Below are 14,550 nucleotides of genomic sequence, written 5' to 3' on the forward strand. Positions count from 1 at the left end.
TCCATATTCAAAGAAATATTCCATGTAACACTTTATTAAGTGCTCCATATTCTTCTCTCCTTCCAATATAGGACAAAGTCCCCAAACTTATTTCAAGTTTTCTAAAGAAAAATAAGAAAAGGTTTGAAAACACCCAAAAACGAAATTATGAATTTTGAAAATTTCCCAACAATATTCAGGTCAAATTGAAGTTAGTAGAACAAAAATTGATTCTTAATATCAAAATCATATCTTCTAGGAATTGTCTAGCCTCTGGAGATTGCTTTTGTTGTATAAATTGAGTAATTAATATGTGGTATTTTTTCTATAATTCACAAAGTCAATAGTTATATGTTGTTGAACTCATGCATGTTAAGAAATTCATCAAATAATCTTTTAAAGCCTAATTTTGTAAATTTTTTTATTTTATGTTGCTTGTAGAGTAAAGAACAAGAATTGAATATTTGTAATTTTACTGATTTTTGTAACATATTTGAATTCATGCTAGAAAGTGGTTTAAAGTTCCTTGAATTGAAAGAATTGATGATATTGAAAAATTTGTGGTTATATATACAAGGATAAATTGTGAACTCTTGCATGTGAATTTGAATTGGTGGAAATTATAAATTAAAAGATGATTTGGTTAAAAATTTGCAAATCGTTCTTTGATTTAAATGTCCGACTCATTTCGAAAAATTGAAATTCTTGTATCCTTTATCCTTCACACACTTTTTCTCTTTTCTTTTCCAAATCCCTCAACCAAACACAGCATTAGCGAATCTAAGTTGTGTATAGTGAAATTGATATTGAGAATTAATTGGTTTGAGTTTCACAATGAAAGTTTGAAAACTTGCCCATTTCCTTCTAATTAGTAGATGATTAAGCGGGAGTTATATAAGCAGTGATTTCCTTCCCATGAAGTAGGGGTTATTTAGATGATTTTGGTGATAGACCACTGATAGATACACACCTAGGAAAAAGAGTTGAGGAAAAAGATTTGAATTTAAAATTGACTTACGTTACTTATTACAGTTATGCTACGTAACTCGAAATTTTCGAGCTCGAATTTCGCCCGAATTCAACACGACGTCGTTTCGTTGTTTTGATTTTTTTTTTTATTTTTCAATAACACAAAACAAGAAAAATCAAAAAAGAAGAACAAGAAAGAAGAAGAAGAAGGAAGTAACAGAGAGAAAAAAAACCACCCAACAAGCCATTCATCTTTATATCTTCATCAACATCATCATCATCAACCATTCATCTTCAGATCTAGAAAGAAAAAAAAAAATCAACCATTCATCTTCAGATCCAGAACATCTTCATCATCAACAACATCACCATCATCATCATCCTCATCAGCACATCGATCCGAAGAAAAAAAAAATGGTTGATTTGAAAAAAACACAATGATCGATTGATCTGGAAAAAAAAAAAAAAAAAACGGGCAGAAAAAAAAAAATCAGAGGCGAAGGCGACGGCGACCCCCTCTATCTCTCTGCATTCCCTCTTTCCCTCTCTTCTCTTTCTCTTTCTCTCCCTTTTCCTCTTCTTCTCTCTTCTCTCTGCGTTTCAGAAATTAAGGAGGGGAAAAAAAAAAAAAAAAAAAAAGGAAACTGTCCAAAATGACGTCGTTTTGGACAGTCAGGAGATTCGGGGGAAGGAAGATTCGAGCTACGAAGTTTTATTCTACTTATTATCACATCATAGGATTATATTCGTTATTCTTTTAGGGTTAAATTCATTTTACCTCTTTATGGTTTGAAACCAGAGCATTTTATTTCCTTATCGTTTAAATATAGGCAAAAAATCTCCACGTAATTTTGAATTAAAGTGCTATCGTTAGTTTTTTCAACCAAACTAACGAAAGGTATATTACACACCACTTTTGACAGTGAGTTTTGTTCGTTGAAAAATTAGAATGAAATTAATATAACAAAAGGACAATTTTCATTTTCTCCAAACTTAAAATTAGATTAAAATAAATTAAAATATAATTAAGAATTGATCTAAAATATAAGATAAACAATAATTAAGAATTGATCTAAAATATAATTAAATTAAAATTAGATTAACTTGTCAAAAATTATAATACATAATTAAGAATTTAGGATTAATTATGATCTAAAATATAATTAAAATTACAATAAATAGTTAAATATTTAGGATTGATTGTGATCTAAAATATAATTAAATTGAAATTAGAATAAAAATTTAAGAATTACAATAAATAATTAAAAATTTATTATTAATTATGATTTAATTGAATTAATACTAGATATTATAAATTGTGTATAGAAATGAGAAAGAAAATAATAAAAAAGTATAAGATTTCAAAGTATTATAATCATTTCACATTTATAGTTAACAGTATTAATGATTACATTTTAGTCCAAAACCATATTGGGGGCATATGGCTATTTTTAAAAGATTGGGAGATAAAGTGCTATCAAGCCATACGAGAGGGAGGTAAAATGAATTTTGCTATTCTTTTTATTCACCTTAAGGTTCTGTTTAATTGGGAGATTTGAAAAAAAAAAAAATTGTAAAGGAAAAGAAAAAAAATAAATGAAATGTAAATAAAATATACTTATATTTCACCTAATTTTACATACATTTTTTCTTTCCCTTTTCAAATCCCTCCCCAAATCTCCCAATCACATACAACCTAAGTAAAAATTAAATTATGTTGTACATTCATGTTCATTCCAATTGTTATAAATCACTCTTCAGTCTATCAATGAAGTGGATGAGGATGATGACTTTCTATTATATTCTTGTTGTAAAGAGAGAATGTCGTCTATTTTGAATGTATGCCTTAGAATAACAACTTGATTTATTTTGTTGAATTATATGTATGATGCATTAGACATGGGAATGTATACCATGTAACTATTGTAAAAGATAATGAATAGAATCCAGAACATGTTTTGTATGTGATATATATGTATCGTCGGAGAGCTAGAGTATGATTATTTGATTACTTCTATTACATTGAGGTAGAATTATATGGGTTTATAAAATTGGGTAGTGACAATGACTGGATCCAAAGTAATTTTGTTTATTTATTTGTTTGTTTCAATTTGTGTTTTTCTATGAAAGATATACAAGAGCAAGAGCAAGAGCAACAGCAACAGCAATTCAGTTTGGTTAAGAAGTCAAATGATGATTGGCATACAGCATGCAAGTATTCATAGTGGAAGTTGTCTGCAGGTTGGACAATACCACTTTCCTTTGAATCTCGTCTCCGGTGTGAGCCCAACACACGAGTAGTGGAACCATTCACCTCCTTGGCACTGTCAAAAGAAAAAATAAATAAAACATAAATAAACCAGAATCACAAAGATCCTTTCTTCACTTCCCCACAATGACTACCTTAATTACAAAGTCAATCAATTAGTTACCTTCATCTCAAGACTGGTGGTTAAGTTGGCAAGGATTCAAATTGCTTGAAATTACTATTTTACCATCATATTATATTTTAAGTGATAAGCAGCAAGTGAATGTGTACCTAGAGAAGACCACACAATACAACAAAGAGATGGATTTGGCTTTCATAAATCAGTTACGATTCTTATTTTATGAACCAAAAATATGTCCAGAGATTGGCTTTTTCACCTCACATTGTATTGATTATCTATGTTGTTCCAAATCTCTCTCATGCTTCCAATCAGATACTCCGAAAAAATTCTACAATACTAACTACTGTTCATTACATAACTCCTCACTATCATCTTTGACGAATTTTTTTGAACGATTCTGCCACCAAGACAATCAAACCTAACAGTTGAAATATCTGTATCTAATGAATCAACGAAAACAAAATAGAATGAGAACCAGGAGAGAATTATGCAGAGAGAAAGCTATAAAAAAGAATGAAGAAAACGTGAGTTACATTTTCATTGTCACAGGCAATCATATCTCCAAAAGACACCTGAAAGATGATTAAGGCAGTTGCAGTATGTTAGTGATGTAGTTTACCAAATCAATTGAAGCGAAGAGAGACAGAGAGAGGTAACTTGAAAAATAACTAAAAAAACAAAACACAAGTTGAACAGAAGTCAGAACCTGATGGCACACACAGTAGGTAGGTTCATTTGGATCAATGGGTTGATCAAGATCAACAGGGGCAGCAAAATCCTTCTTAAGGCCGCCGGGAGGAGGCATGAGCTCAAAATCCCTGTCACGCTCTCGGTCCCAGTCCCTCTCCCTGTAATCAACCCTTTTTGGTTGAGGTGTTCCGTAATGTGATCTGCGTTTCTCATTTTTAGGGACTAAAGGTAATGGAGGAAGAATTGTTGGCTCATCTGGTGATATTTTTCCCTCTGTAAATATTGGCAAAAGAAAAATTATAAGCAAACCTAGAGAAAAATACTGGAATTACCTCAACCATTAGTATGTCCCATTTGATGATCCAAACCTAGAGAAAAATACTGGAATTACCTCAACCATTAGTATGTCCCGTTCCAGTGTGGCCGGGACATGTCATGCAATTACCTCAACCATTAGTATGTCCCATTTGATGATCCAGTATGATACAGTTGAGAATATAAATAATGAAGTTGTCCATCTCTCTAATAGCTTAAGCTTTTAGATGAGTTGGTGGTCATTGGTCAACAATTTAATATGGTATTAGAGCAGGTAATGGCCCTGTTTGGTGGAGCTTTTTTTAAGTTAAAAGCTGATAATCAAAAAGCAGAAGCTAAAAACACCCCTACCTCACCTTTCAAATAATCAGCTTTTTTTAGCTTATTTAAGCTATTTCTGCCTAATAAGCTATAGGCAGAAGTTGCACTAAACAGTCTAGTACAGACTCCCAAATCAAAATACGCTATAATCACCCCCCAAAAGCTATAACAAATATCATGTCTTTAAACCTCACCGCCCACCCGATAATTAAAATACTTACACATGTTTGGTCCACTTATGGAGGACAGCCCGGCCACACATGGCCTATTGAGAATATAAATATAAATATAAATAATAAAATTGCCCCTCTATCTAATAGCTTAAGCTTTTAGATGAGTTGGTGGTCAACAATTCAATATCAAACACTAAAAATACCAGTTGTTACTGATATCTAATGGTGTTTAAATAGGGAAAATTAAACTTTTAAGTAAGGTGTATTGGCATTTTAGGAAACTTCTAGCGGTCATACAAGATGCTGGTTTTTAAGACCACAAGACTTTTTGCTTAAACCCATTAACTTATTTATAGCCAATTCAGAACTGCTAAAAAAACATTATAAAGAGTAATTGAACTGGATACTCTAGGAAGCATTTGCTAAACCTTGCTTTAGATCTTCTGCAAAGTTGGTCAGGTCCTCATCAAGCCGCTTTATATGGCTATCTATCTGAAATAAAATAAGCAAATAAAATAAAATGAAAAAGAGAGCTCCAACTCTTAGAAGGTAACAACAATACAGTGACTGGACAATATATGAAAATAATGCACCACAGATAAATTTAATACTTGGGACATAATCAAATTTTGTGTCCCCCAATGGTTTATGGTTAAACAATGTTGTGTTGTGACAACAAAAAGCTCCTAGCATAATCTAGAATACAATGAGAAAATAAACATTCTAACAAACATGACACAGCAAACCATTGTCTTCATTGTTTAAGTGAAAGAATTGTGGAAACAAGCAACTCATAAGATCAACATTATATAAGAGAGCATTGACAGGAGAATTCACTATAACTACTCTGGTGAAATTTTAAGAGGTTACCAAAAATGGAGTGCACATGAAAACAGAAGTAAAACCAATTGGTAGTTCAGGGGTAACCTCATAGTATTTCAGCGCATCTCCAGTGGCTAGCTGTATTAACATGTGTGTAGCCCTTATAAAGCTAATACAACAGAAAATAGTCTATCACAAGGAAATAAATCAAAGACAAAACAAGCCCAATAGAATATGAAGAGAGATAGAAATAGATGGAGAGAGGGAGAAAGAATGAGAGAGCACTGACCTTTGAAAAAATAAAAAATAAATTAAAAAATTGGAATAAAAAACAACTGGATATTTATTTGTTGTATCCCTCCCGTATCTGAAACCTAAATAAAAAACAAATTGGATACCTATTTATCATATCCAATACATATCCAGACATATTGATCATGTATTTGTATCCGATACATATCCAACACTCGTACAGGACCTTTTTTGGAGTATCCGTTCTTTATAGACCTCAAATAAACAACTTTTAGTGTAGTAGTCAAATGTAAATAAAAGTTATGTGGGTTTTGACAACATAATTAAACAATTATACAACAATCGTGGCAGTATGACAGTGAGATTGTCCTAGCAAACTACCAACACTAATCAGATGCCAATTTACTTGCAATGCCAAGTATCACATACATTGAAGTTATGTATTAGCGTTAAAGAGACATTTGAGAACTTTCTCAAATACACAAGCACACATTAGTTGTAAAAAGTGGGGGCTGGTGGTGGAGCGCCTATGCGAGAGTATATATTTTATATATAAATATATTGTAAGAAATATGTTTGTTGTTTAGGCTGAAATATGTTTGTTGTTTAGTGATGTAAGACGAGTAAGGATTACTTTCCTACAAGTAGTGAGCCCTGATTAAATATACTGGCAGCAGCAACAATAGACTTATAGGACTAGATTTGGTGGGAGTTTGTGGCTACAAAAGTATTTAAAAAATAAGAGTTTAAGAGTTTGCAAAAAGGTGGGGTTTTGGAAATGAAAACACAAGTGTTCAGGGGCTATTGGGTGGCTGTTCTAAGCACTGTGAACAGTGATGCGAACAATAACCTTGCTGGAGAGAGAGAAAGTGTGACAACCCTGACCTCCGTATTGTTTTTACATATTATTTTATTGGGTATAATATGCATGATTACATGCTTATTTGATACTTATCTGTTTGTTTGTGATATATCTGTTTGAATGTCGCCTTAGAATTCAAAATTGAAAGCCCAAATAGATTCAAAAATCGAAATTGATTAATTCAATAGGTTAGTTGGAATATTTAGAACTATATGGCAAGTTTAATTAAAATTTGATTCGGAACAAAATAATTATAATAAATTAATTATAATTTATTAGACTTAAGCCTAATTGATTAGTCTTAATAACATTTAATTAGTTAAGCCTAATCCACCTATATATATATATGTTAATTACACTTAAGACTTCATTTTCAACAACTCTTGAGCTGAAAATTGAGAGAGGAGAAGAGAGACAACACTTGTAGAGAGAGAGAAGGGGAATTCAAGGCAGTTTGAAGAAATTAAGCTTAATTGAGGCCAAATTCAAGCTCTAGGTATGATTCTTACCCATAATTCATGAAGATAATCCATGTAGGAAGATGAATTCACCAAGTTGTAGGACCATTTGCATGAATTTGAAAGAAAAGAGTTAGAATCATCATGAGTGTCGTGAGTTTGAGTGAATTGTGCACATACATGCATAATTCTCCATCTTTGAACTTGGTTCTCTACAAATTCATACATACATGGGAATTACACAGGTTATTTCTTGAGATTCTTCATGATTTTACACTCAACATCTCATATAAACATGGTTTGTAAAGAAAAGAGTTGAGTTTACCACATGCATGGCAAGAACATGGTGTTTTGAACTTTGTTTTGAAGAATTAAAAAAGATAATCCATGTAGGAAGATGAATTCACCAAGTTGTAGGACCATTTGCATGAATTTGAAAGAAAAGAGTTAGAATCGTCATGAGTGTAGTGAGTTTGAGTGAATTGTGTACATACATGCATAATTCTCCATCTTTGAACTTGGTTCTCTACAAATTCATACATACATGGGACTTACACATGTTATTTCTTGAGATTCTTCATGATTTTACACTCAACATCTCATATAAACATGGTTTGTAAAGAAAAGAGTTGAGTTTACCACATGCATGGCAAGAACATGGTGTTCTGAACTTTGTTTTGAAGAATTAAAAAAGAATTTGGGATCATGGTTTCATAATTTTCAACAATTCATATTTTATGAAGAGTTTCTAAGCTTTTGAGACTAACCATGCAAGCTTTAAACTTGAAAGGAATGTTTTTTAACTTCAAACTCAATTCTGGAAAACTCAGAATTCGCCCAGTTCACTCGAGTGAAGAATTCATGGCTCGAGCGACCATTGCAGGCATCCAGTATTTTTGCAAGCCTTTGGCAGTTGACTCGAGTGACCAAGTGTGCGCTCGAGAGAACTCACCTTTCTTCAACACTTGGCTCAAGTGACCATCGAGCGCACATTTTGAGCAACCAATACTTTTGCAGTCAAGTCACACCGCTCTATTTTCAACAAATTTTGACAAACACTCCTAAGTGCATATTTGCATCATCATGTCCTTTTAGGCATTCTTAAACATCATTAGTCATGGAATAAGTTAGAAACACATGCAAGAAGATTGGATTAAGATGCTTTACTTGTTACAAACGTGTGTTTAATGTGTATTTATGTTATGTGATTTGTGTAGGTAGCCAAACGAGGTCTATCATCAATACCAGCCCACTGTGAGTAGTATCTTTGTAAAAATATGTTATTAAAGTGTATTTTTGGTTTACCGCAAGGTTATTATTTTGAAATGATATTTTGATATGAGTGACTGATTATCTCTTTTGAAATGTAATGTCGTATCCTTAGTGTAGCCCTCACCTGGGGTAACAATACCATGACCCTTTGCTATAAGACCCTCGCCCGAGGAAATCAATACCATGGCCCTTCGCTATAAGACCCTCGCCCAGGAAAAATGATACCATGGCCCTTTGTTATATGTGCATAGAGATCTCTGATGTTGACCCAAGTGGTCTATTTGCTTGGCCTATATGGTCCCTTCATTAGACTCATGCGGTCCCTTTGTTATGCCTTCGAGCCCTTTGTTGCACTATTGGATGTACCACATATAAATATGATTTGTGAACTTTGATACGACAAGTACTCACTTATGATTTGTTTCGAACTCATGTGATATGATTTGTTTCGAACTCATGTGAAATGATTTTGTACTATGATAGATATCATTCATTTAACCTCTTTACACTGGTATTACTCACTGAGTTTTAGCTTACCCCCTTCCCCTATATATATGTAGGTAAGCAAATGGAGCGACAAGCTTAGAGCAACCTCGGCAGTCCACCCTTTTGTCAAGCCGCTTCGGAGTGCCTCTCTGATGGGGCGATCTTGGTCTCATGTGGAGCCAAGTTGTGTCAACCTTGTGAACCAAGTTCTTTTATTTAGTTTGCTTTTGTTTTTGGAACTTGTTATGTACGGATATTTTGTCTAAATGTTAAGATGTTTGATGTAAGTTGTAACTATGAGTTCATGTCTAGTTTTAATTATTCATGTAATTATATGTGTGCACTGCTCGATGGACATGGTTGTATTTTAATATTGCGTCCGCAATGCCCCGTTATTATTTCTAATTATTAATTATCAGTTTTGTCTTTGAGACCGAACGTAATCTGGGATTACTGGCCGGTCACGGCATAAACCTCTGGGGGCGGATTCGGGTCGCGTGAGAGAGAGAGAGAGAGAGAGAGAGAGAGAGGTGCGTCACCCTCACATGGGATAGGCCAATCACACAAACACAACCTCAGATTTTCATAATATTAACTCTTCTCCTTAATCATTGAGATTACACATATATTTATAAGCTAAAGACTCTTAATTCTATCAAGACTATAACTCAAATTTAAAAACTAAAAATATTTAGCAACTATTAATATTCTAAACCAATTATGACTTTCAATTCTACTTCAATCATAAAAGGAAACTGTAATGGCTTCCAATTCTACTTCAACATCAAAATAGGAAATTTAGACTTTTGACCACTAAGATTATTTTAGACATAATAAAACCTATATATAATGATCCATTTAATAACTTGACCCAAAATAATAAAATCCATGGGTGACCCCTATAACCCATGTCCAACAATTATTGGAATTACCATTATACCTTTAGTTACTAAAACCTACTATAATGACATGAAGACTCGAAATTATTCCAAATCTTTAATTCTTGATACCCAAAATGTGCCTCATGTGAAATTCCAGATTTGTTCTTTTTCTTCTTTCCATGATCTTCATCATTTAGGTTGTAATATATATGTTAAATGTATACATTATACCACCACTTCAAGTGTTAAAATAAGCATAGTAAATTCTCATATCACAAGTAACAATTCATTACCAATAACATACATTTTATTCGTGTTTAGCTTGTTAGGGTTATTTACTTTTTGTATTCTCATTGTCCTTTTGTAAGAGAATGCCTCATCCTCTCTTCCTTTTTTGATTTATCAATAAAGCTTTTGTTGTTGATCAAAAAAATAACATACATTTTATGTTTAAGTTCTCAAAAAAAAAAAAAAAATGAAAAATCTCCATCTTTTAATTCATGGGAGGAAAACCAAGTTGAGGATAAATATTTCTTCTCTACATAATATTATATTTTGCCTCGGTAGCTTTCTATTATATTTATTTGGGATTCATATGTTTGAATGGTCCCATCCTAGATCTAGTTGGAACAACATTCCAGTTGAGAGAGAATTGAAGTTCTATCTTGATGAGAGCGCAGTCCAAACAAGACACCCCCCAGTAGGCCATTGTTGCAGCAACTAAGAAGGCGAGTTATTGATGTATGAAGAACACATAAAGAAATGATATCACCTGCAAAAACATATTTGTCCGTTGCATTTTATCAGTTTGATATGACTTGCCACGATTGACAAATATTGAATTGCCACATGAAAGAATTATTTGTTGTGCATTGAGTGTATACTAATCTTGTGCTCTGGACCATTATTTATCATGGTGGCAATGGCCTAATCAATGAGTCACTCTTTTCCTATTTCCGACTAAACCTCAGATCTCTAGTTATATTAAAGTCTACAACATCTGCTGTAAAAGTTGCTAGCTTAGCATTACTACAATATTCAATGATGTAATGCCCACGCTGAGAAGTAAACAGAATGAATGCTGTCATGCATGGCACAAATACGTCAAGGATGCAAAGCTCGAAATTGATGCTGACTTCATGATTACATAACATAAAATATAAATAAATAAATCTTGCAGCATTCTTATTTAATGCCCACATGCCCTAATCTAGCTAATTTTTTTTTTTTTAATAACAGCATGCCCCCTTTAAGATATATATATATATATATATATAAAAGAATCAAATCCTTTTATAGCATAAGACAGGCTTTTAAAGTGGAGACAATGTTTGCATTGCGCCACAAAATAAAAGGCCAAAGTATGGATATTTGAACAAATTTGGAGCATGAGTTGTGCACACAGAAACCGTATACTCTTTTTTTAATGGCATAAAATCCTTCAGTTTTGTTAAAAGACTCAGGGATCTAGCTTGAAGGACTAATTCTAATTTCTAATTAATAAATAAGTATGAAGGTGATAATTTCAAAAAGCTTATGGCCATAAGAGACCACTGACAGGTGTTGCCATATGAGTGACCTTCTTAATAAAATGGAGAGTTTGCATACACCTCATCGTTACATTGCAACTTAGAGAATTTCCATGGTGCTATCGTGATGCTAGTGAACTTCACTAAAACTGTGGTAGATTACAACATTGAAAATGTAATCAGCAGCTGAATTGCCCACATATTAATTAATTAGAAACTAAGTACAATATCATTTAACAAGGAAGCAATTTAGAAAAAAATATATATAATCGACTAAGAATGAACGCACTCTAGTCTAGTCTCTACACGTGAACACATACCAAAAATTGTAGCAAAATCTTGATTTGGTTACTAAACACACATCATAGAATTAAAGAACAGAATGATTAGAAGCATAGAACCTACTGCATGGAATGGAACTGGCATAAAATGAAGCATAATAGGCTGAGAAAGTTCTATAAAAGAAGTGAATGAAATTTAGCTTACAAGGTCATAAGCTTGCCGTGCCAATAAAACCTTCTCGGTGCATAGACTCAAGGCATTGTCCTGGTTTGCCTCAATATCCTTTTTCATCTTCTCGAAAGCAGGCTCCTCTTCGTCTTCTTCTTCTTCTTCTCCTTCTTCACCGTCAACGTGGTGTTCTTCATCTTCTTCTTCTTCCTCTTCTTCTTCTTCTTCATCATCATCATCTTCGTCTTCTTCTTCTTCTTCTTCGTTATTACCTTTCTTTGAGCCTTGAGAAGCCAACCCCAAGCAGTACTTGGTCTGCTGCCTTGTTTGATTTATCATAGCTTTCTCCCAAAATTTTGAATCACATTATCATTATTATTATTATTATTATTATTATTAGAATAAAAAAATCTAACAAAAGGATAGCATGCCTAGTCTCTCTCTCTCTCTCTCTCTCTCTCTCTCTCACACACACACACATACATATGCAAACAAACATTTATTATTCTAACATTTGTGTTAGATTGAGAGTCGGGATGAGCATAGTTCAAATTGGTTCGATTTAATCCATTACCTACGGTTACACCAAATTTAGAACCAAACCAATCCATAAAAATCTTGGAATTAATCCAAACAACTAAACCACGGTTCAATTCAGTTCGGAATCGCGAATTTTAAAAATATTATCATTATACATAATGTGATTAGAAAATATTACTCAAGAAATGTTTATATGGTTGTTTAGAACTATTCTATCATGTTGCGTTTGGTTGGGGAATTTGGGAAGGGATTTAGAAAAGACAAAAAAAAAAAAAAAGTGTGTGAAACTAGGTAAAATGAAAGTATATTTTATTCACATTTACCCTTTTTTTTTTTTTTTTTTTGGTTCAATTACCTTTCCAAATCCTTTCCCAAATCCCAAACCAAAAACAGGCGTCATTAAATTTTTTATATTTGATAGTAATAAAATATTTTATTATAACATAATCTAAACTGTCTAGTTCGGACTGAAGCGTAAGGTTTCGTGTATTTCAAAAACCAAAAACGATTATGGTCAGCCCTAATTGAGTGTGAAAGGAAGGAAGGAAGGAAGTACGTACCTTGTGAACGTTCATCGAGTTCTCTAATGGTATTGAGAAGCCTCTGGAGCTCTGCTGGCAATGTGCTTGCATCTATTCGAATTTTTAAATAAATAAATAAAATCAGCAGCAAATAGAACTCAAAAAGAGAATATGATAAATTGAGAGAGAAGAGACAGAGGAAATAACATACATTCCAAATAGTCATCCACGAACACTCCAGTTCGAGCGATGGCCATGGCGTACCAACCAGCTGCGGTGCCCTTCTTCTCCTCCTTTTCTTTTTTTTTTGGTTAGGGTTTTACAATTTTGAGAGGGAAAGACGAGCTCGATTTTCGATTTCCGATTTCCTTTGGACAAAAGTGGAAGGAAAAAAAAAACCACGCGGGTCCTTCTGAAATGGGAAATTCTGTTTGCACTTTCAAAACTGTTTATTAAATTCTATTTGCACTTTTAAGTTTATTAGGTCCCGTCTGGTAACAAATATCAAAAATTACGGCGTCGTTCGGTTTTTAATTTTTTATTTATATTTATAAAAAATTTAAAAATTTAAATAAAAACTTATTTGATAAAATTTTTAATTTATAAATCAGTAGTCACAGTTTACAAATTTTGCCAAAAAATGAAAACACAAAAAATGTGTTTCCGTTTTGAGTTTTGAATTTTTTTTTTTTTATCACCCAAAACTAGCCACCGCCCGCTACCATTTTCCACCACCATTTTCTGGCACCACCACCCACCACCCACCCCCACCACCTACCACCACCACTCACCACCCACCTGCCACCACTAGTCACCACCCGCCACCACCAGCCACCACCCACTCGCCGCCACCACCCACCCCTTGCCGCCGTCGCCGCCGCCGCCGCCACCACCATCACCCACCACCCACTGGCTACCACCTACCACCCGCCACCGTCACCCACCCACCCGCCACCACCACCACCCACCCGCTACCATCCACCGCCACCCGCTATCTACCACCCACCGTCACCACTTTCCACCACCGTCTTCCGTCGCCACTTGCCACCACTTGCCATTTCTCACTCTTTTCTTGTTTAAACAGATAGACACCCTTAAACATGGAGTTCACTTACTTAACCTTAATTTCTCATAGAAATTCACAATAAGCATTCAAAATCACAAAATAGGGTCTAAAAATATATCAGAAAACATATACGAGGGTCTGGTTATTACAGGTTGGCCAGAAATCCCAACCATGCTGACATGCGAGAGGCCGATGGGAATGGCCTACCAGATTCTGATCGAGCCAGCGGAAGTCGGGAATAGATACGTTAGAGCTCGCGATGCACCTCCAATATGTACCACATTTTCTCCAGCTTTTCATTTTCTTTTTGATATTTGTTCCTTCCGAATACTGATCATTCCCAATGCATTTGTAGGCACCACCGAAGTACACTGAGGGACTGCTCGAGCTACTGGCTTCGTTCGAGAGCATGATACTGAGAAATGAGGCACTGCTCAGTCTCCATAACATCCAGGTATTCTCTCATATTTTCTTCCCGTATTTCAGCATTTTCAATACTATTGTGCACATCATTCTCACTAAAGCACTGATACTTATATCACGGTATGCATTTTTTCCCTTGTCACATCACACT

General features: G+C 34.0%; 1 protein-coding gene across 2 annotated transcripts; it reads right to left on the reverse strand.

Moving 5' to 3' along the window:
- Positions 1 to 3,017: 3,017 nt before the first annotated feature.
- Positions 3,018 to 13,339, reverse strand: LOC145816735 (PHD finger protein ING2-like). 2 transcript variants are annotated; one of them, XR_014358820.1, is made up of 7 exons: positions 13,122 to 13,332; positions 12,950 to 13,021; positions 11,886 to 12,190; positions 5,266 to 5,329; positions 4,045 to 4,301; positions 3,381 to 3,910; positions 3,018 to 3,272 (listed from the first exon to the last, which is right to left on the reverse strand). XR_014358820.1 is itself a non-coding variant. In XM_082912685.1 (7 exons), exons 1-7 carry the CDS (start codon positions 13,165 to 13,167, stop codon positions 3,168 to 3,170), a joined length of 888 nt encoding a protein of 295 aa, XP_082768811.1. In that variant the 5' UTR covers positions 13,168 to 13,339; the 3' UTR covers positions 3,018 to 3,167. The 2 variants fall into 2 exon arrangements, 1 of the variants encoding a protein (XP_082768811.1); XM_082912685.1 differs by having other exon boundaries at positions 3,872 to 3,910; positions 13,122 to 13,339.
- Positions 13,340 to 14,550: the final 1,211 nt, after the last annotated feature.

The sequence above is a fragment of the Camellia sinensis genome, unplaced genomic scaffold (assembly GCF_055761805.1).
Source record: "Camellia sinensis isolate YWXY unplaced genomic scaffold, ASM5576180v1 Unanchor4, whole genome shotgun sequence".
NCBI lineage: Eukaryota > Viridiplantae > Streptophyta > Magnoliopsida > Ericales > Theaceae > Camellia > Camellia sinensis.